This window comes from Lampris incognitus, chromosome 5 (genome assembly GCF_029633865.1).
Source record: "Lampris incognitus isolate fLamInc1 chromosome 5, fLamInc1.hap2, whole genome shotgun sequence".
Taxonomy (NCBI): Eukaryota; Metazoa; Chordata; class Actinopteri; order Lampriformes; family Lampridae; genus Lampris; species Lampris incognitus.
In genome coordinates this window covers 13,468,359-13,494,582 of record NC_079215.1, presented here as the reverse complement: position 1 = coordinate 13,494,582, position 26,224 = coordinate 13,468,359, and the positions used below count along the sequence as shown (strand labels likewise).

Here is a 26,224-nt window from a genome sequence, read left to right as displayed (position 1 = left end):
ATTCTGTAGAGATCGTTGTAGAGCTCATGTTTTCTCACTGTTTGTAATTTACTCTCTGCCTTCCTGATTTGGTCTTTCCTATAAAAACTCCTGAATATTCTAGTAGGGGTAACTTGGTGGAAAGAAAACCCAAACTGCATAACATCAGATCTTGAGCTTTCAGGGATTCCTAATGTTCTTTTAGTCTTTAAAAATGCATGACATCCAATCCAACCACCAACATAACACCTTTGTTGATTGCATGATAAATCCCCTGGTCATTCAAAGATAAGATGCAGAATCGTTCAGAATTTTTCACAGCAGTTTCACTGCCAGATCATAATTTCCTCATCTATATTTTCAGTTGATGTGTTGTGTAGTTTTTTTTTAATATATTGCCACCACACATTTGGAAAAATGTTCATATACACTGATCAGCCAAAATATAAACCACCTGCCTAATGTGTAGGTCCTCTTCGTGCTGCCAAAACAGCTCTGACCCATCGAGGCATGGACTGCACAAGACCTCTGAAGGTGTCCTCTGGTATCTGTTACCAAGACATTAATGGCAGATCCTTTAAGTCCTGTAAATTGTGGGGTGGGGCCTCCATGATGGGACTTGTTCTTCCATCACATCCCACAGATGCTCGATCAGCATCTGTGGGATGTGATGGAGAGGCCACAGTCAGTGCAAATTGGCAAGATCACCTCCAGGACCATCACACTGAGCACCAGCGCTCCACAGGGCTGTGTGCTCAGTCCGCTCTTGTTCACCCTGCTGACTCACGACTGCACAGCTTCATCCACCTCCAACCTTATTATAAAGTTTGCTGAGGATACTACAGTGGTAGGTCTTATCAGCAGCAACGATGAATCATCATACAGAGAGCGGAGGTGGATCAACTGGCGACAAGGTGCAAAAACAACAACCCCCCCCCTAAATATAGAAAAAACTAAGGAGGTTATTATTGACTTTAGAAAGACCAGCGCCCACCATACCCCTCTAACCGTCAATGGTATGGACATGGAGAGAGTCAGCAGTGTTAAGTTCCTTGGAGTTCACATCACAGAGGACCTCTCCTGGCCCTCACATTTCACTGCGCTCTCCAAGAAGACTCGGCAGCATCTTCACGTCCTGTGGCATCTGAAGAAGGTGAGTCTCACCCCACCCATCCTCCTCAAATTCTACAGAGGCACCATAGAGAGCATCCTGACTAGCTTTATCACTGTCTGGCATGGGAAATGCAAGGCCTCCAACTGCAAATTCCTACAGCGGATAGTGAAGACAGCGGAAAGATCATAGAAACTGTTCATAGGAAATGCTGATCCAGGGAGTGCTGCAGACTACCACGTCTCCTCCGATACATATGGAGTCACCAGCCGCTTCTTTTCACCTGACAGTGAGGAGTTTCACCAGGGGGACGTAGCGCATGGGAGGATCACACTATTCCCCCCAGTTCCCCCTCCACCCCGAAAAGGCACCCTGACCGACCAGAGGAGGTGCTAGTGCAGCGACCAGGACACACACACACACACACACACACACACCCACATCCGACTTCCCACCCCCAGACACGGCCAATTGTGTCTGTAGGGACGCTTGACTGAGCCGGAGGTAACACGGGGATTCGTTGGTAGGCAACGGAATAGTCCGCTACACCACCCAGACATCCCGACACATCAACTTCAAGAACTGACTGTTCACTTGCTGCCTAATATATCCCAACCCTTGACAGGTGCCGTTGTAATGAGATAATCAATGTTATTCACTTACCTGTCAGTGGTTTTAATGTTTTGGCTGATTGGTGTTTATGGTACTGTTCACCACAGAGTTGTTCATGTTGAACTCCTCTACAATTATCAACACAGCATACTTTTTTACTTTTTTTTAATGAATGGCTTCTGTTGTCTACTACAGCATGCCACATTCTTACATACATGGATCTGCTCCACAAAAACATCTACAGTTTTTGAAGTCAAGTCAAGTTTCCAGTTTATTTGTATAGCCCAATATCACAAATTACAAATTTGCCTCAAAAGGCTTTACAGCAACACGACATCCTGTCCTTAGACCCTCGCATTGGATAAGGAACATTGCCCTAAAAAAACAAACAAAAAAAACCTTTAACAGGGACAAAAAAATAGGAAGAAACCTCAGGGAGAGCAACAGAAGTCCTCCTCTATTTAGCGATTTCGCCAGTATTAAAATTTAACATACATAACTGACAGAAATGGAGATCTTCGTGTCACGTAGAACAGCTATAGCTTTATCTGGTATCCTGCAGGGTTTCATCAGATGTTTTCCACCACTACAGTACATCAATGCCTTTTAGATGAAATCAATAGTTCCCATTTAAAAGCTGCTCAATCTTGGAAGTTGATGTTGACCTGTTTATGAGGCTATAATCCAATAATGTGTCCTTGGTGTCAGCAAAAAGGTCTGGGCCAAATTTCTGCCAAGACAGGAACCAGCAAAACGGTATGCCAGTCAAATGCTATCATCTACATAGTAGACTTGAGTATCGGGAAAACAATAGAGAAATCCCCCCCCCCCTTTTCTCCCCAATTGTACCTGGCCAATTGTCCCACTCTTCCAAGCCGTCCCGGTCACTGCTCCGCCCCCTCTGCCGGTCCGGGGAGGGCTGCAGACTACCACATGCCTCCTCCGATATGGCCAGTTGTGTCTGTAGGGACGCCCAACCAAGTCGGAGGTAACACGGGGATTTGAAGCGGCGAGCCTCGTGTTTGTAGGCAACGGAATAGACCGCCACACTACCTGGACGCTCGAGAATTTCATTTTCAGAAAATTGGCTATTCCAGTTACCTTCATCTACCAATGCAACTGCCCTGTCACAACTGAAACAAACTCATAAATAAGAGTGGCTGTATTAATTCATTTTGTTGTATCCGTCAGTATAAACATGGAGAACATAACGTGTTTTCTCTGGACTCGTGGCTTCAAAAGGACAGTCTCTGAAATTAATTGGAATCAAATTTAAAGGTTTAAGTCATTAAGGTTGTGACTTGACCCTTTTAGACTAGACCACTGTCCATATACTTTCCTAAACAATGTCACTGCAGTTACATATAATATCATTGATCGTGTACTTTCTCAATTTTACAGCAGTATTTTCCCCTTTTTCATAATAATACCCTAGATATACTGAGATGACTTACAGTATGATGCTTCACATACCTGCATCTGTCATATCCAGTATTCCTAGAATCTTTTCTTTCTTTCAGAATACCAACTTAATTTTATTGTTAGAATGATTGGGGAAGTATATAGTAGTTGGACCATTTCACTTTCCCCCTGTCCTAATCTGCCTGATGGGGAAAGAGGAGCATCACATTCCCAGACCAGACAAGTTTAGCCAATCTGACCTGTGTGTCTACCTCTGTGATGTAGCCTCTCTTGCAGGGTAAGCCTCTTTTCACAGCGTGGCCGGTGCCATACTCGTGGCTAGATGAGCAACATCTGACTCCCCGTGTCGTGCTTGGAATTGTGCAGTGTCAGTACATGAGGAAGTAAGGGGAAACGTGTCAATAAACAGTGTGTCACTTCTAGAGATGCATACAAATAGCCTACCCACCAGTGTTGTTGTCATTGCGTGATCATAACCATGTTACTTAAGCTTACCAAATTTAATTTTATTGTTAGCAATGCCCCATGACCCTGAGAGCAGGATAAGTGGTTTGGATAATGGATGGATGGATGTTATCGATGCCGAAACGGTCTTAGCCATAGGCCAATGCTAACGGTATACAGACTGAATTCAGTATTTTTGCTTCTTGGTCCAAGTGACTTTATGCAGGCCGAGCAGAGGCCTGTAATTTCATTTGGACCCACATCTTTCTATTAAAACTTAAACTGGCCAGCAGTTGGGGTTAACTGCTTCATTTATGTTAAACAGGGAAATGGTTCATCACCAGTGGGCCAGATGTTAAATAGACAGACTACTATTATGCAGCTGCAATTCACATCTTTTTCTCTACAGATATCAGTGAATTAAATGATGAATTTCAAGTAGTTGAACAATTACTGACATTTCTTTGCTTATTTGAGCAAATATCCATGAAGAAAAATCTTTTAAATGGGCATCTGTGGGTATCAAGGTAAAGCGCTATATAAATGTAATCCATCATCATCATCATCATCATCATCATCATCATCATCATCATCGCAATCAAATTTGAAATGTACTTTTTCAAAAGTCAAGTGTTGTATTGAGGCAGGAGGGAAAGTTAAAAGTTCTTGCTTGACTCATTAGTTATCCCAGTGAGTGCAACTCCGTCGCTTGTGTGTCATGTATATACTCTTAAGAGTCACTTCACGTGGTACTGTGTGTTAAATTTTCCAAAACTGTGGACATCTTGAGTTTAATGCTTGTGCCTCGTGTTAACTATATACAATAAAATGCTGCAGAACATTTAACACTAAGCACTTCAGGTAAAATTCAACACCAGAGCTCTGGTGACACACTATAAAAAGCCTCACTTTCGAGGCTTAACGGTGCTGATAACACACACGTGCACACACAGACGCATACAAACACTTTAAAAAAAAAAAACGCCTTCCAGCAGCAGCCTGCCATCTGCTCCCTCACAATCAAATCACAAGTCACAGCCACCCTGTGTGGAGGCGCTGCCACCCCCTCTGACTGATGCGCACACACAGTCACACACACACAAACATGCATTCAGAGTCCCCCACTGGGGCCCTGGCCACCACCGGATAATTAGACCTATGAGCTGGAAGGGAGGGTTTTAACTGCAGCTGTCAGGTGCATGTGTGTGTGTGTGTGTGTGTGTGTGTGTGTGTGTGTGTGTGTGTGTGTGTGTGTGTGTGTGTGTGTGCGCGTGTGTGTGTGTGTCTTTGCCTGTCCATAGATTTGATTGCGTGAGTGAGTGTCCTTTCACAATACAGCTCTGTCTGCTCTCCATCCTCAATTGCATAGCTGCTTTTCCGACTGAATGTTAATTGAAGAACGTGGTTATCAGGGCCAGTGGGATCGGCTGCATCGTTTGAGACAAAATCTCCATAATGCCTCATTTATTCATAAGTTCAGAGTACAGTTAGCCTCCTAACCCCCCTTTTTGTTAGATTAACAAAGTGACAGGGATGCTAAAGTGGGACTGACACTGAAGCGAAGGTGCTAAGGGGATGAGGAATAAGGGAATACGATGGTGGGAACAGATTCTCCAATCACCGTACTGGAGTACTCAACAAGAGTTCTGATTTGGAGTCGTACTGATTTTCGCCGATTTCTTTTTAGATATTATGCATATGGTAAATGAATATTTAAATATTCATACTAAAAATGAAACGCAGTCAACATTGTTAATTTGCATCTTTTGTTGACTTTGGCGGTTCATTTGCGGAAACTGTAATGTTATACCCCTGTGGAATAAGAAATGTAAGCGAGAAATATACACATACTCAACCACACAGATACACATACAAATGTACATTCAGTCATTCATACATATATACACATGTCAGCAGGTTTAAATCTAGGCTAATAAAATATTCTGTATACATTAAATCTAACATCCATCAGATGGTCACAGTATGATATTGCAGACTGCCAGATGGCATGATGGGCATGATGACTCCTAACCACATCATAACTGCTTTTTGAGTGCAGTTGAGGAAATGATAGCACAGAGCAAGTGCTAGAAAAGGGGATTGAGCGATAAAAGAAAGGCATAATATACAACACAAAACATCTTCCCCAGGCGTGGAGCCCCAGCTTCAGCTTAGTCAGCTAATGCCTGTTCTTTGCCATCCAGTCATTCTCCTCATACCTCTGCCCTTCCCCCTCCCTTTCCCTTCTCATTATTCCTACTGTGCAGAACAGCTGACAACCGATTCTGGTCAGGATCAAATTATTCCTTATAGTGTACATGATATGTACCATGTATAGGATATAAAATGGAGTCCACATAAAGGACTTTTAGAGTAATCAAATTTCAGAGACCTACTGTTCTATTGAGTAGACGCCTGTGTCTGGATGAAATAGCCACTATTTGCCCTTTAGGCCTGTTTGCTTACATTTTGGACAGAATATAAATGTGCACAAATGACTAGCTTGCCTAGCTTAGGATGCCACATGAAAGTCAAAACATTTTCTCACTCAAGAAAACTCCACTGAAATCTAATACTGGACAAATGCAAAGCCAGTCAAAAAGCCTTTCTCACTACACCATTACAAAATCAGAAATGATGTGGGGAACACTAATGTCTAACACTGCTGTCATTCAGAATCCAGTTTTGTTTCTTTTGAAAGTTTGCAAGTACGTGGAAGTTGACTTTGTAAGTTGATCACACAGAACACAATTTAAGGGGCAACACAAGACTCGGTAGGCATGCAGGGAAAGTGAAAAATGTCGAACTGTTGATATGAAACATTCAAATATAAATCTTTCACAAACGTTTTCTTGCTATAGCAGCTGTTATGTTTTAACCTATTAGACCAGATTGTTAGTGACTATCATCAGGCTTTCAGAACTGTAGAGTTTACTCTTCATACCGTTGCACTGGGAGCAGATCCTTTCACATAGTGTAGTTTAATTGAACAAAATACATCAGACCTCATGGACTACATCAGACTATGGACTATAACATACTCTGACAGTGTCTGTCTATCCAAATGTAAACAGTTACTCATCCTTGTTTTCTGATCCGTCTAACTGAACCCTGCTAATCATGTCTGCGTAAATGTATTGTATTTTTTTGTTTTTTGTCTTTATCTGGAATAAGCAGTCCTTGGAGAGGTAACTAATGACATTGCTTGGCATGAGTTCATCATATGGTTGACTCTGAACTGGCCATGGCACATTTAATAAGCAATTTCATGTATTCTTTACGATTGATCTTCAGCTTGATCGGTTTTGTGCTGAATTATTTTTCTCCACTGTTAACATCCCCATATTAACACAAAAATAAATAATGTTATATAACATCAAAAATGTTCAAATATATTGTGAAATTGCCCGTATTGTCATTTTTGCCACTCTTGAGGGTCTACCTCTCATAGTGAACATAGACCATCGATGGCAGACCCTAAATGCTTTGCGCATTCACAGCCCATTTATTTCATGAAGTGACGTTATCAGATTGACAGTTCATTATGTAGAGAAGAGTTGGACACAGACGAGGTCTATTTAGGATGCTGCACTGAAAGGTTTAAATGGCTCTTCCTCAAAGCTCTCTAAACAGGCCTTTTCAGTAAATACAGGAAGTGCTGGAATGGGAGAGGAATCCATAATTAGACGTAATTATTCAGTTCATGAGGTTGAATTCAAAAAGCTCAGATATACTGTCCTTTTTTGTTTACTTGAATTACATTTTTCAAATGGTGAGATGGATTTGACTTTCATAATAAATTATAGATTTCAAGTGATATTTGGAATAGCCTACATATCAGATGTATATACCTACAATATGACACATTTGTGCAATTTCATTTGCCCTGAACAAATATTAATAACTTTATTTCTATAGCACTTTTCAAAGCAGAGTTACAAAATGCTGTACATACATAAAATATAGTAAAATAATAAGACATGGAGGAAAAAAGGACAAAGTGTTAGTTAGGAGATAAGGAGAGCAGCTCAGAGATGTAAGGAGGTGTCAAGCCAGTCAGGGCCTTAAAAGTGATGAAAAGTATTTTAAAATCAATCCTAAAAGACAGGGTAGCCAATGTAAAGAAGCTAAAATGGGTGTAATGTGGTCACATTTTTGGAACCAGTTAAGAGCCAAGCTGCAACATTTTGTATGAGTTGAAGGCAATCGGAGACTTCTGGAGAGACATGTATACAGGGAGTTGCAGTAGTTGAGGCATGATGACATAAGGTGTGAACAGACTTCTCCAGATCAGTAAATGACCAACGATATTATTTTGGCGATATTCCTGAAATTTATAAAAACAGGATGGACACTTTTTTTTACATGGAGGTCTAGTTTAAGGTCAGGTTCAAATATTATGCCAAGATTTCTGGCAGAGGGCTTTAAATTGGAAGCCAGTGACCAAGGAAGTCGTTATCAATCTGAGCCTTAACGTGGGGGGAGGCAAAGAGGATGACCTCAGATTTGTGTCATTGAGCTAGAGAAAGTTGTCTGACATCCAACGTTAATGTCTGCTAAGCAATATGAAGGGTTTTAGGCTGGTTTCATCATCAGGTTTGATTTGCAGGTAAGTTGCATGTCGTCTGCATAGAAAAGAGAACTGACTGTTAAGGTTGCATATGATGTGACTCAGACGGAACATGTAAAAGGAGAAAAGGATGGAACCTAAAATTGAGCCCTGGGTGACGCCATAGTGGGTAGGAGCTGGGCATGACACAGAATCACTTATGATAACGGAAGTGTCTATCAGTTAAATAATAATAATAATTTTATTTATATAGCACTTTCCTAAAATAATGTAATAAAGTGCTTCACAAAAAAAACCAGACAAGGCAAAAAAAGAGTAAGACTAAATAAGTGAGAGTAAAAATAAAAACAGTATAAATAAAAACAAATATCAGACATTTGTAAAAGTTTTCATTAAAAAAGTTTTAAGACCAGATTTAAAAGAAGCTAGAGACTTGATTTGTCTTAGTTCAACAGGAAGAGAGTTCCACAGTGTGGGGGCTCTAACAGCAAAAGCCTGATGACCCTTTGTAACAAACCGAGACCTGGGGATAACAGCAGGCTCCATCTGCAGATCTAATGGTCGAGGGGCATATACCAACTCAATAAATAACAATTGTATGAAGGAGCAAGACCATTTAAAGCCTTAAAAATGAGCAGTAAAATGTTATAATCAATACGAAATATAACAGTCAGCCAGTGTAGGAGGCAAGCACAGGAGTGATATGGTCATGCCTCTTGTTCCGATAATGAGTCGAGCAGCAGCAATTTGTACCAACTGCAGACAGTGGAGGGAGCCCTGGTTGATACCAGAATAAAGTGCATCACAATAGTCAAGCCGAGAATAGATAAAAACATGTACAACTTTTGCAAATTGGCAGTTGATAAAAATAACCTAATTTTGGAGATTAGCTTGAGCTGGAAAAAGCATGACTGAACAACATGTTTTATTTGATTATCAAATTGAGGTTAGTATTGAATATTACCCCAAGTTTCCTAGCAGCCTGTTTAAGACTACCTGACAGACCACCAAGATTAGTAACAAAAGGGCTGATGGAATTTTTTGGGACCGAACGAAATGACCTCAGACTTATCATCATTACATTTGAGAAACTTTTGACATCCAGGATTTAATGTCAGAGAGGCAAGTTGTGAGATTTTCTAGGGTGCTAGGAACTGTGGGTTTTAGTGGCAGCCCTTATTTGATTTTTAACATGTGCCTGCACATTGTTTTTTAATGACAATAAATTGAATTGAGTTATGCTGAGTGTCATCAGCATAAAAATGGTAGAGAACATTGTGATTTTGAATACCTGGCCAAGGGCAGCATGTATATAGAAAGAGAAAGGGGGTCAAGAACTGAGCCTTGAGGGACACCACAACTCAACTGAGCCGCTGAGGAAGTCGAGTTACCCAGAACAACATAAAAAGTTTTGTTGGTGAGATAAGAGCATAATAAGCTAAGAGCCGAGCCCATAATGCCAACCAAGTCTCTAAGCGATGCAAGAGGATGATGTGATCGACCGTGTCAAAGCCAGCACTTAAGTCTTAAAGAACTAAAATCGAGCAGTCGCTTCTGTCTGCAGTCAGCAGTAGGTCATTTGTGACCTTAACTAGAGCTGTCTCGGCACTATGAAGTGCTCTAAAACCAGACTGGAAACTATTAAAAACAGTATTAGTGTTCATAAAAGAAATCAACTTAGAGGAAATTACTCTTTCCAGAACCTCAGATAGAAATGACAATTTGGAGATTGGCCTGTAGTTACTTAGGGACAGGGGATCTAAATCAGGTTTCTTCAGCAATGAGTGAACAATGATATGCTTAAAGCTGTCCGGAAAAGAACAACTTAATGGCAGCACAGGAGATGCTTACATGGTCTTCCAGACAGTTTAAGAGGACAGAATGATCAATGATGTCAAAGGCAGAGCTCAAGTTCAGGAGAACCACGATTGAGCAGTTACCTGAATCAGCCATCAACAGGAGGTCATTGCTGACTTTCAAGAGGGCAGTTTCTGTGCTGGGAAGGGCGTGGAAACCTGATTGAAAATTTTCAGAGATTGTTACTACTGAGATGAGCAATCAGCTGATGTAATACAACTTTTTCAATTACTTTGGAAAGAAATGGGAGTTTGGAGATGAGTTTGTAGTTGTTAAGAGCTGTAGGGTCTAGTGTCGGTGTTTTTAAGGAGGGGCGAGACCAAAGCAGTTTTAAAATAGGTGGCAAATGGGTCAGAAAACAACTAATCATGCAATTCCTTTTTCTTTTCTTTTTTTAATACTAGCTGGCCAACCTTTGTTTCTGATCCCTCTCAGTTGTGTCAGAATGATTAGTGGCCAATGCATTGATGCCTGTGCATAGCCAAAGTGTAACTAATAAAAGCTGATGAAGGACAGCCATGGACCACAGGATTCCTGCAGATAGAGGCAGAATGTGTCTAGACACAAATAATCTTGCACCATGGTGTGGGTAGGAACAGGCAGGGGAGGGGGAGGGGGGTGCTGTGATACTTTTCCAAAGACTAATGACAGTTCCTTACAGTCTGCAATTTTTAATTCAGTAATTTTATGAATTATTTATTATTGTTATTATTATTATCCATTCATCCATTATCCAAACCGCTTATCCTGCTGTCAGGGTCGCAGGGATGTTGGAGCCTGTCCCAGCAGTCACAGGGTGGCAGGCGTTGAGACACCCTGGACAGGCTGTCAGGCCATCACAATATTCCATATAAATGGAATATTGTTTGATTGCTTTGTTGCAAACAATGAATTTCTTAGAATGGATCAGTTATTTTCGTTATTATTATTATTTATATGTTCTCTCCTTGTCTGTGTTGGTTTCCTCTGGGTGCTCTGGTTTCCTCCCACAGTCCAAAGACATGTAGGTCTGGTGAATTGACTGTACCAAATTTTGTGTGTGTGTGTGTGTGTGAGAGAGAGAGAGAGAGAGAGAGAGAGAGAGAGAGAGAGAGAGAGAGAGAGAGAGAGAGAGAGAGAGAGAGAGAGAGAGAGAGAGAGAGAGAGAGAGAGAGAGAGAGAGAGAGAGAGAGAGAGAGAGAGAGAGAGAGAGAGAGAGAGAGAGAGAGAGAGAGAGGAGAGAGAGAGAGAGAGAGAGAGAGAGAGAGAGAGAGAGAGAGAGAGAGAGAGAGAGAGGCGGCGGCGGCCTGTCCAGAGTGTCTCCGACCCTGACAGCTGGATAAGCGGTTTGGATAATGGATGGATTTTATGAATTTTCTCATAAGCAATTGTGGTGATATAGATCATGCATGCAGAATGTCTTGTGATATAGATCATGCATGCAGAATGCTTTGTGACATAGATGATGCATGCAGAATGTCTTGACTCAGAAGCCATCTCTGCATTATGTTGCTTAGCAGAATTACAACAGACTTAACAGACATTATTGAAATGTATCATGGAAGTACTTTTCACATTACCCATGTAGTTTTGCCGACATTTGTCAGGTCGCTACTTATTTTAGACCATCTCAAGGTTACATATGATCTGTTTTCGGGTCATTTGTATTACATTTAAGGGGGATTCAAGGTAAATTGCTTTTCTAATTATTGATGTAGTCCACTCAACTATATTCAAGGCAATTTGTTATGAAATAATATGGATAGCGATTAGTGTTGGGGGTGGGTGGGTGTTGTGTCAGAAAAATTGACCTGAGGAGGCAGGCATGGGATGTTGATGAAATATGGCTCCTTCAGGCCTCTATCCTGAACTGTCTTAATGAGATGACATGGATCAGTAGGACCTAAAACAGTGCTCTTTGTTAACATGCTTCCCCTCCCAGAGCTTTTGTGTCTAATAGGAGAACTGATTTTTTTTGGGGGTGGTAAGAGGGGTGTAGTCTGTGTATTAGAGAGAGAAAGAAAGAAAATGAGAGCAAGGAATAATTTAGTGACTGTGTAGGTTCATGTGCAAGAGGGGGTGAAATGGAGAGAGAGATAATGAGAGAGAGGACAGACAGAAAGAGGAGGAGAGATTTAGGTGAAGGGATGCGGTTTGGGGTGTGGTAAGGGAGTTGGATGGGGGCGTGTGTGTAGAAGGCGGGGGGTAGCGTGAGACTTGATAAATTGTGGCATCGTCTCACATGATGCACTTCTAATGACGATACCCCCCTGACCTCAATACTCGGCCCAGGTCTTAAATGCATTAGCTAGGACAGACTGTTCTGCAGTGTTGTGCCAACAGTAAGAGGTTTATATTTGGTGAGTAACCTGAATTCTGTTCCCTTAAATCTCTTATCAAAATTATAGAACAGATTAGAGATATTTGATAGTTGCATATTTTTCTGGCAGGACAGTGCACAATACCAAAAGTTAGAGTTCAACTAATAAGACTCATCCTCCCTTGAAGCTAAAGGCCAGGGCACAAAAGCGAACCCCCCCCCCAACTGCCAAACATGAGCTTGTTTTAGGGCCAAGTCTAGATTAAACACCCCCATTTAGGTCAACAGCCATGGAAATTGCATGAAAATCTATTGTTCTGTGCTTAGCAACACAAGATGGTCATGATGATTAGCATACAGCGCCATCTGACAACAGTGTGTTGATCATGGCATCCGTTCAGTAATATTCCTGATTAGTTTCAGTGCTGTCATCGTTTCTTAGGACTCACTACTCAACCATGTGATCCACAACGTGCTGTACAATGTGCTATATCCCATAGCACGATTAGTATTTTGTCCAGAGAGAAGCTGTGTAAATGAAATCAAGTGGGGCTAGAATGAAAATGTAGCAGTGAATCAATGCAAGTCAACACACAAAGACCAAGCAATTTCCTTGAAGCTGTGAGTTTAGTTTTCCCGTTTTGTGTGCCCATATGGAAACTGTGAATCCAAAGCCCCTTTCACTGCCCTCAGCAGATGGCAAACAAGCCCACCTCCCTGCCAGCCTTCTCCCCAAGACTGCGTGTGCAATACAAAAACCTCAGTTGTAAAAGAAACCTGCTTATTTGTTGTTTTTAGTTAGGCTTTTTCACATGACGCACCAACATCAAAACAGTAAAACAAAATGTAGGAAGAGGACAGAGCGAGCAGGGCGCAGAGTGAGCGGGTGTCGGGGGTTGGAAGCTGTTCAAAACGTGTGGAGGCCTGGCCATAGGCGGGGGAGGGGGGGGGTCTATTGTGTGATCTCAGCTACTCGCTTTGTTTTTGTTTTGTTCGTCTGGCCCTGGCCCTCATCCATTCGTCTCAGCAGGACTCGGGCTGAGGGGTTGACGTTTTCCAGCCCCATCGGGAAAGTTGACGTCGTGATACGGTGAGACGGCATTCAAATTCCTGTCTACGCAGTATTGTCTGCTTCAGTTTAATCAAGCAAGCGGAGATTGCCTCAGCGAATATGGGGGGTCTGATGTGATGTCTAATTCTGCAAGAGGAAAGATGGGCCTTACATTTAAGTAACCCTGACATTTGTAACACATCATCGTTTACTGACGTAAGAGATTTATTTGCACATTAGAAAGTGTTCCTCTCCCCCTGGACCACAACTCTTGGCTGAAGAGCATGCTGATATTTATCTGAGTGGACCTTTTTTTTTTTTAAGCGTAGTACCAACATGAAAGGCCACATACATAGATAACAGTCTTTGTAGTGACAAAGCCTTGAGATTTTTTTGGGGGGGGGGGGCGCTTGTTGAAATTCACAATAGAGCATTACTTGAATAAGTGCAGTTTAATTTGATAAATTTAGCCAATGGATCAAGCAAAATGGTTCATTTGTTGTCCTTGGAACTTTGGGAGAGAAATGGGCAAATCCTGCTTAAACCCTGTGGGGTGGGTGCTGTTGGGAGATCTGAGCAGTTTTAATTAATTTCTAAATGAGTAGTTTGGGGTGGCACAGTGGTTAGCGCGGTCCCCTCACAGTAAGAAGGTCCTGGGTTCGAACCCCAGGGTAGTCCAACCTTGGGGGTCATCCCAGGTTGTCCTCTGTGTGGAGTTTGCATGTTCTCCCCGTGTCTGCGTGGGTTCCCTCCGGGTGCTCCAGTTTCCTCCCACAGTCTAAAGACATGTTGGTCAGGTGAATCGGCCGTACTAAATTGTTCCGAGGTGTGAATGTGTTTGTGTGCGTGCGTGTGTGTGTGTGTGTGTGTGTGTGTGTGTGTGTGTGTGTGTGTGTGTGTGTGTGTGTGTGTGTGTGCGTGCGTGCGTGCGTGCGTGCGTGCGTGCGTGCGTGTGTGCCGGCCCTGTGATGGACCGGCCCTGTGATGGACTGGCGGCCTGTCCAGGGTGTCTACCCACCTGCTGCCCAATGATTGCTGGGATAGGCTCTGCCATCCCGTGACCCGAATTCGGATAAGTGGCTTGGATAATGGATGGATGGATGGATGGATGAGTAGTCTGAGGTAGTACGTTTAAGTAGACTTGAAGCAAAGTTTACCAACCAGTTTTTTTCTACTTGTGTGTGTGTGTGTGTGTGTCATTCATGTTGAGAGCATGTACATGCAGTGTATGTGTGTGTATTTTTGCATTCACACTGCATGCATGCAACGAACACGACATCTTTTTTTCTCTTCTTTCCTAAAGAGCGAGAGAGAGAGAGAATGAGAGCGTGAGAGAGAGTGATAGGCCCACCAGGCACAGGCTGGTGTGAGACAAGGCTGCCATGGAGTAGACTCAAATTGGTTTGCAAACCAAGAGCATCAACTGACATTCAGAATTCCTGTTTGACTTGAGGTGAAAGATGTACTTTTCCTACTGTCTATGAAATGTCCCTTGTGAATTATGTGTGATGCCATGGTCTGCATTTTTTTTTTATGCCCCAGAGACCGTTTCCTTTTCAGTTTTTGGTCATGTGCAGATGCGTACTTAAAAGTAATGTCAGCTAGAACATTAATATGTGAAGATTTATTGGCGTGTCTCTGTCAGTACGTTTATTTTCGCCCAGCTTCTTCATGTGCTGCAAATGTAAAAGCGACTGTTCAGGAGATCGAGTACTTTAATGTCTTAAAAGCACTCGGTATTTAGTAGCTAATCACCTATGCAACTAATGCAAAGTAGTGAGCTAATAATGGGCTTAGATTTCCCTCAGCTTATTTTCGTGCCATGCCTCGTCTCAGTGGGCAGACATAAAGCCGAGATTTGCAGCTCTAATCCAAAGGAATTAACCCGTAGTCAAGTCTAGTATATCTGTGTGAGCCGGCTTTTCTACCATCGGCATTCTAGTTAGCCCAAGAATCAGCTCCGTGATCGGTTGTAGTTATCTGTATTTCCTGGGGGAAAAAATGTTGATCATTCATTTTCACTGTTCAAAAATTAGCATTTTTTTCTCCATTACTTACTGAATATTTGAATATGAGCTTCCGTGTTAGGAATTCATAATCAGTTTTACTACGAAGGACTCTTTCTCGCGCAGGTACAAGAGCTCTTGTGGACTTGTATGACCTTGCCTCAGGCAAGAGGTAAAGATCTCTCTCTTTTCCTCTCTCCTTCTGTCTCCACCCATCTAGAGGACTCCAACCAACCCTTTCCATCTCATTACTATGAGCTAAATGAGTTGTGACGTTACGGCAGTGAAGGGTTTTGGGGAGGATGAATGGAGGTTACCCCATGATTACAAAAATTGGCCTGTCAGCCATCAGACGAAGAGCCTTCTCTTGTCTGTCTGCAGTTTACTTTCTGACACCGTGTCAATGTGCTGCCGTTAATCAGGGCATGCTGGTGTGGAGCATCCATTTTGGGAACAGCCCTGAATCACATAAGAAGTAGTTTGTGACCTAAAAAATGTCTTCCTGTTCTTCCTGTGCACTTGCTTGCTTGATATAGTCAATATATTTCTGGGTGAGAGAGATGCTGATTAACTTTTTTGATGCCTGCGTATCAAAATCTCAAGCAGAGGCCAGAGAACTTGTCCTTTTGGTTATGGTGTCTAATCCTGTCATTAGAATAGTAGCGTATTTTTATGCTTAAACTCATTGTTCTGTGAAAAATAGTTGAAAGGATGGTGTAGGAGTAATTGGACCTTGGTCAAAGTGTTCTGAATATTTTCATGTTTCGTAGTGACCTGGTTGTGTCTCCTTTCTTACTTTGTCTGCAGTTTATTTCAAATTCCAAAATGCTCTTCTGAGCGGTCATTGTCTTGATGAGGAAAGGTCCATGGTGATTTTATTTTTTGAGAAGTGTATACACACTTGAATGCACACAGATGCATGCACAGACACTTTTTAAAAAAAGTCCTTGACCCGTATTTTCCCTGTTGCCGGGCTTAACGGTGCAGAAAGTACAGCAAGCACCACCGGGCAGACATAGACAGCCAGTGAGAGAAAGAGAATGTCATTCAGTTGAGAGGGGGGAAAACTGTCATCCTGAAGGGCAAACTTTAGTTGGAGGAAGCCACTATGCTCCCTTGCACCCTTAGGACAAACACTCGGGACAATTACAAGTCCTCCTAAACAGGCCGCCGCACCGACTGGTGGAGACGAGCCCCGTTATGACCACCCGGCAGATAAGCGTGCCATTGGCTGTCTCAGTAGATGACGGGGAGCAAAAGAGGGAGAGAGACAATGCAGCCTGACATGCACATCCCTCCTTTAATTTTGTGTACTGATAGGAGTCTGAAGTCTACATCCACCTGCTGCATAGGTTTTCCACTTGTTAGCACATGGGCAAAGTGTATGAACATAATCAGTTTTTTCTCTTTTATACTCAAACAATGTTTAAAGAGCCCATTTTGTAAGTGTTTCCTGTCACAGCTCATGTTCTTGAAGAACTTAATTTCAGTGTCTGCATGTGGCCTTCATCCTTTTTTTATGTTAGGTGCTTTAAAATCAACTTCATTTGATAAATTGATCTAGTTTCTTTCTCACTGTATTGTTCAAGTGATATTCCCTTGCTCAACAAACTACACGAGCTTTCATAAGAATAAAGAAGGGGCTTTAAAAAAAATCCTCATTGTCCTGTATATTCTAAATGGCTGCATTTTTAAAATGTTTGAAGTGTCAGTAGGGTCACTACTTCCTCTGTTCTTATCCTGCTTAGCACACAGCTTTACCTTATGAAGGAAGTCAATAAATTGACAGGAAACAATCATTTGATTTTGCCCACAATATTCTGGACTCTGGCACAGTGATGCAGTGGTTAGCGCGGTCGACTCACAGCAAGAAGGTCCTGGGTTCGAGCCCCGGGATAGTCCAACCTTGGGGGGGGGGGGGGGGGGTCATGTCATCCCGGGTCGTCCTATGTGTGGAGTTTACATGTTCTTCTCGTCTCTGCGTGGGTTTCCTCTGAGTGCTCCCGTTTCCTCCCACAGTCCAAAGACATACAGGTCAGGAGAATTCATTCATCATGAGCCGCTTCTCCGGGGTCGGGTTTCGGTGGCAGCAAGCTAAGTAGGGCACTCCGGACATCCCTCTCCCAAGCAACGCCCTCCAGCTCCTCCTGGGGGATCCCAAGACATTCCCAGGCCAGATTGGACATGTAGTCCCTCCAGCTAGTTCTGGGTTTACCCCGGGGTCTCCTCCCAGTTGGCCGTGCCCGGTAAACCTCCAAAGGAAGGCACCCAGGAGGCATCCTAATCAGATGCCCGAACCACCTCAACTGGCTCCTTTCGATGTGAAGGAGCAGCAGCTCTACTCCGAGCGCCCTCCGAATGTCCGAGCTCCTCACCCTATCTCTAAGGCTGAGCCCAGACATCCTACGGAGGTAACTAATTTCAGCCGCTTGTATCCGCAATCTCACCCTTTTGGTCACTACCCAAAGCTCATCACCAGAGGTGAAGTTTGGAACGAAGATTGACTGGTAAATTGAGAGCTTTGCCTTCCGGCTCAGCTTCCTCTTCACCACAATGGTCTGGTACAACGTCCGCATTAGTGCTGATGCTGCACCAATCCGCCTGTCAGTTTCCCGCTCCATCCTGCCCTCACTCGTGAACAAGACCTCGAGATACTTGAATTCCCTCACTTGAGGCAACAACTCATCCCCAACCCGGAGGGAGCAATCCACCACTGCCGCCCATTGACTGCTGGGATGGGTTCCAGCATCCCCGCAACCCTGAGAGCAGGATAAGTGGTTTGGATAATGGCTGGGTGGACATTCTGGACTTCTCTCTGTACATTTAGCCCACCAGCATTAGTCTACAGAGGCTTCATGAAGTGCCTATATTTGGAATGGAACAGGAAGGGTAACGAGACTGCAGCTTAACAACAGACTTGACAATGGTCCGCTGTTCAGAAAAAATCGACCACAGAATGCTTTAATCGACTAATCAGAATAGAGTATTCATTATATCCATGTAATAATAAATAGAATTATCTGAACACCATACCTCCTTTTCCCTCCCTTGTTCCATCTCTTCCTCTCCCTAGTACCCCAACAGACCAGCTGAAAAGGTGTCCGTGTGTGTGTATGCTGGCATATGTATGTGTCTGTGTGTACATGTGTACATTTCTTTGTATGCGAGTCTCTTTAAGTCAGGGGCCCTTCTGTCAACGGTAACATCCTCTGGACTCCTGTCCTTTTTACCTCATAAAGTGTGTGCATTTCCTAGGGGACAACGGGACAAATGGATCCTGGGGCAATAGCTATCGTGGCTACAGCGCAAATGATTCTGCTTCTATGTGGACACGAGTTCCAAAAAGGATTCAAATCATTTTGAGGTGATTCGTGTCAAAATACTTGCAGTCCTTTTGTTAGGTGTGACCCCGAAAATGTGAGGCGCGGCTTTGTGGCTGTTAAGCTGTATCGCTTTTGGTGAAGGGCCCTTGCCGCAGCTGTCACCACGGCCCTGTGTCTGCTGATGTCATCATGGCTGGCCGGTGTTTCAGATGCCAGGGGACAGTGCTCACCTCAGCAGTCCCAGAACTCCTTTCACACATCGTCCTCAGACTCAGGACCGCAGAGCTTAACACACACACACACACACACACACACACACACACACACACACACACACACACACGCACACACACAGGGTCCATTGTGATGGATGGAAAAATACTGGGCTTTTTACAGCACCGTTTTAGGACTGTAGTTTATAGTATTACCATTGCAACTGTACTGTATGCGCTGTGCAGAGGATATCTATTTACCCAGTTACATCATTCTTAGAATGACATAAAGAGCATTGGTCAGTCAAACTTTACTAGAATCATGATGGAAAGTGAAAGAAGAATCATGACTCTGCACAATTGTCTTCCTCTTGCAAAGTCATTGTTGCTTTTTCTTTTTCATAATATACTTTTTATGTGTCGGCCCTGTGATGGTCTGGCGGCCTGTCCAGGGTGTCTCCTCGCCTGCCGCCCATTGACTGCTGGGATAGGCTCCAGTATCCCCGCGACCCTGAGAGCAGGATAAGTGGTTTGAATAATGGATGGATGGATGGATAATGTACTTTTTATATACATCCCTGTCTGTACATAGTTAAATGTTTATGTTTACCTTGTTGTCTTTGTTTTAGCTGTATGTCTATTGTGTAAGTACACGGAGAGCAATGGAGGAACCGGATTCAAATTCCTTGTATGTGTAGGACTACACATACTTGGCCAAGTAAAACTGAATCTGATGCTAATACAGAGCAAGGTTACAGATGGGCTTCTCAAGATGTCTTGTTAAGTTTGTTAAGGACATCGATGATGTGGTACAACTCATATAATTTGGTATTCTCACTTTCACGAGACCAGAAATCCACGGAGTATATTTCATAATATCCAGAATATCCTATTGTAAAAGATGGAGGGTTTCTTAAACTCAGGACAGTGTGTGACCATCGGCTGCTCAAGCTGCATAGCTTGAGCTTAGCTAAGGAATGCTCTCCATCCCAGCTATGCCGTAAGATCTTCTTCCATAATCTGACCCGGCTTGCAAGCATGCGCCTCTGCATATATACATAAAGGGCGAGAATTTCATATCACTGCAAGAGTGCAGAGGATTATATTGTCATGTGTTTGTTCTCAAGTTAGGTGAAGAGCTCTTTTAAAAGGTTGAGAAGAAATGTTTAGGCCCTAAATTACCCTTGTTGTTGAGCTTGTCGCCAATGAATCAGTTGTGGTAAATGCACTTAGGCTTTGTTTATTATGTATTTAGCATCATGCTAGTAAACACACTATTTGAGTTCTTCTCTCATTAGGTCATCAACCCTTCAACTCTTTCCTTTCTCCCTTCTATTTTTTCATTTCCTTTCCCGTCATCCATCCTCTGATACACAGCACTTAGGGATGGCTCTGTAGCTGCACGTTCTCCATCTGTGTTAATGCCTAGGATCCCTGGTTCTTCTGCTCTCTCTCTCTCTCTCTCTCTCTCTCTCTCTCTCTCTCTCTCTCTCGCTCTCTCTCGCTCTCTCTCGCGCGCTCTCGCCCGCTCTCTCTCTCTCTCTAACACACACACACACTCCCCTTGTGTCAGCTCCCTGTCTCCTAGAGGTTCCATCTGCCCACCAGTCTTCAGCCATCTCTCCCCCCCTCCTCTCTTTCACTCCCCTTACACATTCTGTGGTGTGTGTGGGTGTTGTGCACGCACACGTGCATGCACGTACACAAGTTTGTATGGCGCTGGGATGATGAAGGGCTCTAATATCCCTCCTTCCTCAGCGGTTGTCCACCTCCTGATCCAGAACAACAACAAAGGGATAAAGAGAGTGTGGGTGTGTGCACTTCACTGTAGCTCAAGAGAGCGCCCCCCCCCCTCTCCCAAGTGGTAGCTGGTGGTTGATTTAAGAAAAAGATTTGAAGCTGGCTTAAGAAAGGAAAGTTATTTTCTTACATGACTCCGCATTGACTTTTCAGTAATTACGAATAAATAGCAGGATGTTTTGACTCCTGAGTTGTGCGCTCACACACACACACGCATGCATGCACGTACACACATGCATGCACAAATACTCACACTTCTCTCCTTCACCCTCACATAGCCAACCCTGTCCCAGACACAGCCTTAACCTCAGCCACACAGGCTGATTTTAATTGGCCTGCTTTCAGGGAGCCGTTTGCACGCGGTGAGGCAATTATTTCCCAGCGTGAATTACCAGACGCATGTGCACTGCTAAAACATGTTTAGTAAAATGACTGACTCTGGTTTTTTTTTTTTTGCTTGCGGGTATAGCAGAATAATTATTTTTTTCTGTTTCAATTACATTAAATTTGTAAAGGCACACAGACTCCCGTGTTTCAGGGCAAAACCAGTCTGCAATGCAGTTGATTGTGACACAAACTCGATCACTCGCCACTGTCCGTCAGTTGCGAGTGCGTCATTTGAGAAATCGTGGTTTGGACAGATGCGCATGGAGTTATTATATCTACAATTAAGCCATCCAAATGATGCTCCCACCCAGTGTGACCCAAAGGGAAATCACCTGTACTGATACTGTGTCATTTATCACCTTCTACTGTGAGGGACTGTACAAGCCATAATTCATTCTGGCCCTCTCATATACATACATTCTCCTTTCACATATTTTCACTCTCAAACACATACATATATAACAGTGAAAATGTATGAATGTGTGAGTGAAAATATATTGAATGTGAGAGTTGAAATATATAAATAGAATAAAAATGTGTGGGTGTAAGAATGAAAATATATGTATGTGAGAGGGCCAGGATGAATTATGGCTGGTACGGCCCCTGATATTCTACAATGGGTTAACATAAAACAACATTCTAATCTTAAACATCAGAAGTGGTTTGAAGTTGAAAGATGTCAAATGTTAAGTTTTGACGTTGAAAACATTTTATCGTAACTGGCGCTCCTCTTCTTTTCTTTCTCTTCTTCTTAAACTCTCCCTCTTGCTGTACATTCACAGGTTACCTGTCTGCAGGATTTCTTTGGGGAGGATGACGTGTTCATAGCGTGCGGCCCTGAGAAGTACCGCTACGCTCAGGACGACTTTGTGTTGGATCACAGTGGTAAGGCTTCCACAGCCTTTATGACTGGTAGGCTTGACTAAGACTAACTCTTAACATCTGTCTTGTGTGTGTGTGTGTGTGTGTGTGTGTGTGTGTGTGTGTGTGTGTGTGTGTGTGTGTGTGTGTGTTTGTTACTCCGGGTGTCCTTCCTCTCTATTCTCCTCTCCCAGTTGGGATCGGAACACCCTTTTTCCTTTCGGAAGTTGAAGGCAGGATGGCAGTGTGTGTATGTGTGTTGTCTGTGTGTGTGTTTTATATGTAAAGTTGACATTTTCATAATCTTACAGTTTACGTTTTCATTGATCAGTCCCCATACAGGGATGATTTTCATATCCAGTGCTTAAACTTTAACACTTGGATGTCTTTTGGTTGCATGGGGTCCAACATATACAGGAAATCCCTGGTGCTACTCCATTCAGCACACATATCCTGCCTTCAAGTGAGGAAAGTGGTTGCTCCGGTGTTGTGTACAGTAATTGACATTCCTTTTCAAGGAGTTTCCATTAACATCCTTGTTGTTATGCAGATGGTGTGCATTTTTGTGAGCATGTGTGTTTATGTTGTTCGAACCCTAACTCTCACCATATCTAATGTTAAGTATCTCATTGATCTCTGTTTAAAAAAAAATTGATAAACAAAAAGATAGAATGAATAGAAGTGCATAATCAGTAGAAAATGAATCGGGAACTCTATTGATGACTGATGATAGAAAAATGCAGACAGGATATGACCTCCTTAAACCAGCAGGTCCGCTGTCATAGCTGTGTGGTATTTCTAGCCTAGGCTGGATAACCTCATGGGGAGGGGAAAAGAGGTTAATCTTAGTAACATTCTGAACTTTTCCTAATGTGTGATGTGTTTTCATTTTGTCAGTTTGGCTAGTGATCAGGGAATATTAAACAAGTGCTCACTTGTGTTAACCATTGAACGATCCAAATGAGAGAGTGTGTACTGACTGCAGTCAGGGGTTGTTTGAAGCTTTTGTCCCACTTCTACTCCTACGTTCCACTTTTAGGAATTAGGTCTCTGAGAGAAAAGTGGCAAGAACAGAGTAGTTTCTTTTTCAAAGGTGTAGAAACTTCTCCATGCGCGGTATTAATGGTATGGGTCCGTGCCATTCATTGAACAACCATTCCAGTTAGAATGCATAGTCTCATGGACTCCTTAATAAGCATTGCACAAAAGCATATAGACATGTACATGAAAGAGTGATTCGGGTAGAGGGAACCGACAATGGGGAAACAGTCGTATAGATACCCATGCAGCACGGTGGCGCTGTGGTTAGCACGGTCGCCTCACAGTAAGAAGGTCCTGGGTTCGTACCCCGGGGTAGTCCAACCTTGGGGGGGTCATCCCCTGTGTGGAGTTTGCATGTTCTCCCCATGTCCACGTGGGTTTCCTCCGGATGCTCCGGTTTCCTCCCACAGTCCAAAGACATGTAGGTCAGGTGAATCAGCCATACTAAATTGTCCCTAGGCGTGAATGTGTGTCGGCCCTGTGATGAACTGGCGGCCTGTCGAGGGTGTCTCCCCGCCTGCCGCACAATGACTACTGGGATAGGCTCCAGCATCCCTCGACCCTAATTAGGATAAGTGGTTTGGATAATGGATGGATGGATGAAAGAGTATTCAAATAAATAACAGTTAAATATACAGAAATGACTAGCAGAGATTTTATGTGGCCCACCTGGTCACACCTGACGATCGTATTTTTGCAATAAAGAAAAAAAATTACTCTTAGATATGTCGGTGAAATGTCATACTAATAACCCACCCAGTCCGTACACTTAATAGTGTCACAACGTGCTATCAAAATGGTAGTAAACAAAACGGCAAGTTTTAGAAAGCAACCACTTTGGCTCTTTTTCGAGCTCAAGAGCTTCTCCTTTGTAGAAAAGGGTCCTCAGATTGCAGACACATGATTGGTGGTAAACCGTGTCCGTCTTCTTTAAAACTTCTGAGGAACACTTCGGAGGATGTTCAGAGGGAAGGATTTGGCTCGCTCTCACATCATATGTATGCCATCATGGAGATGGATCATCAGAAGTGAGCTACTTAATAATCAATCAACAAAATAACTATCTGGTGATATGTCGCAAATGAGAGACATTTAATTTGAGACATGCCTTTTTAATTTCTCATGATACCGTTGTCATTACAGTACACCATCATTAACACAAGCATGCCAGGAACCCTGACAGTTTTACCGCAAACCTCATTACAGCAACATCTGCTCTCGCTGAGCAAACTCGGCGTACCTCCACTAAAACGGCTCTGCTGTCAGATGAGCAGCGCACACCATAACTACCGACACCATAACTACTGACGCTTTTGAATTTTTCATGGATTTTGGGTGTATACAAATGATATCAACTTAGATGGTGTGCTCATTAGGAAAAAGGCAAATGCAAAATTTGTTTTAATTCTTCAAAGGCTGAATAATGCATACTAAAATGATGAATGCATAACCCATATTTAGTGTGCAAGAGCTGCATATAAACAAGCTAGATAATTGGCCTTTTGTAACCACTTTACTTACAAACATGATTACAGCGTTAAAAAGTTTATTGAAGGTTGGTGTGTGCGGTGTTGGTCCATAGTTTGCTTTTTTTTTCCTCCACAGAATGCCGAGTGCTGAAGACATCGTACAGCCGATCTGCAACTCCTACCAGGGTGGGAGGTAACAAGAGCCCTGGACCTCAACGACGCTGCAAGTCCCCCAGTGCAGGTATGACACAAAACTTACACCCTAGAAATTTATCTCCCTCTCTTTTTCTCCCCAGTTGTATCCGGCCAATCACCCCACTCTTCCGAGCCATCCCGGTCGCTGCTCCATCCCCCCCGCTGAGCCGGGGAGGGCTGCAGACTACCACATGCCTCCTCCGATACATGTGGAGTTGCCAGCTGCTTCTTTTCACCTGACGGTGAGGAGTTTCACCAGGGGGACATAGCACATGGAAGGATCACGCTATTCCCCCCGGTTCCCCCTCCCCCCCCTGAACAGGCGCCCCCGACCGACCAGAGGAGGCGCTAATGCAGCAACCAGGATACATACCAACATCCGGCTTCCGACCCGCAGACGCGGCTAATCATGTCTGTAGGGACGCCTGTCCAAGCTGGAGGTAACGCAGGGATTCAAACCAGCAATCCCTGTGTTGGTAGACAACGGAATAGAGCGCCACACTGCCTGGATGCCCCATACCCTAGAAATTTATCTTGATGAATAATAGGAAGAACCAGGAAATTCTTGTTTTCAAAAAGGCCCTGTAAAACTAAATGACAAAATTCTTAGCATCAGAGATTTTGAAGCTATTATTTAACTTGTTGACACCTATGGTGTTATTGGTCTTTGCGGGTGTGTTTGATGACTCCATACCCCAGAGGTTGCCAGTGCTACTGTATCAGCACCTTCCCAAATAAAGCCACATTATTGAACATTGGTTTTAGCGGTTTATGTTGTTCTATCTATAGTAAAAGTTTTTTCTATGAGCTTGTCCTGCTATATCTGCTTGTTAACCACAGCAACTTCCTTTGTCAAACTATTCTTCTGCATTTGGCTACTGTATTGGATATGTAAAACGTTATGTCCTATATCATCTCTCCTGGCAAAGTCCTACCCAGTAGTAACTGTATTCATGAGTAAACTATTGCATTAAATATGCCATTGATCAGTGTCATATAACTTCTCTAGGATTGTTGTTTTAATAGATTCTCTTGTATTTATGGAGAACTGGACAGTCACTGACCAAGTATCCTGCCAAGAAAAAAGTGAACTGGAAAGCCAAGTAAATGCATTATGAATTGTGCAAAATGGGTGGCAAATGTCATTGAAATGCTACAAAAAATGAGCTGAGGCACCAGAGCAAATACATACCGCTAGCACATCACATCCTGTGCAAAAGCTCCTCTATTTATTCAATGCCAGTGTAACGCTGTAAATTTCTAGTTTTCATGGTGAGTCATGGCATTTTTTGTTCATCAGCTCATTAATCTGACATCATCCAAAACTGTCTCATCACCAGTCTGACAGTAGTGACTTGTAAAACTAAGCATTTTGTGTTGAGGGTTCAGACACTGAAATTATTTCTAGCAGCTACTGTAGTCCTCCGCTGTCATCATGTCAGATTTAACCACCAGAGAAGATCGTCTCTGGCATGTTTGGAGTAGTACAGTAGTTCTCAAGTGTCAGGACTAAATCTGAAATTCAATAGGTTTTCCAAGAATGCGGGAATGTGATTAAAGCCAGTAATTTGTTCTCCGAGGTGAA

The 26,224-nt window shown here is 43.1% G+C and overlaps 1 protein-coding gene across 2 annotated transcripts in view; it reads left to right on the top strand.

Moving 5' to 3' along the window:
* The window catches only part of dclk2a (doublecortin-like kinase 2a), a 59,213-nt gene that overhangs the window by 13,864 nt on the left and 19,125 nt on the right, over positions 1–26,224 (top strand). Inside the window, exons 3-4 of one of the 2 annotated variants that reach the window (XM_056280065.1) lie at positions 21,856–21,958; positions 24,581–24,685. In XM_056280065.1, coding sequence (XP_056136040.1) covers positions 21,856–21,958; positions 24,581–24,685 — 208 coding nt within the window. Of the gene's footprint in view, positions 1–21,855; positions 21,986–24,580; positions 24,686–26,224 lie in introns of both variants that reach the window. The other variant, XM_056280064.1, reaches the window with a different exon arrangement.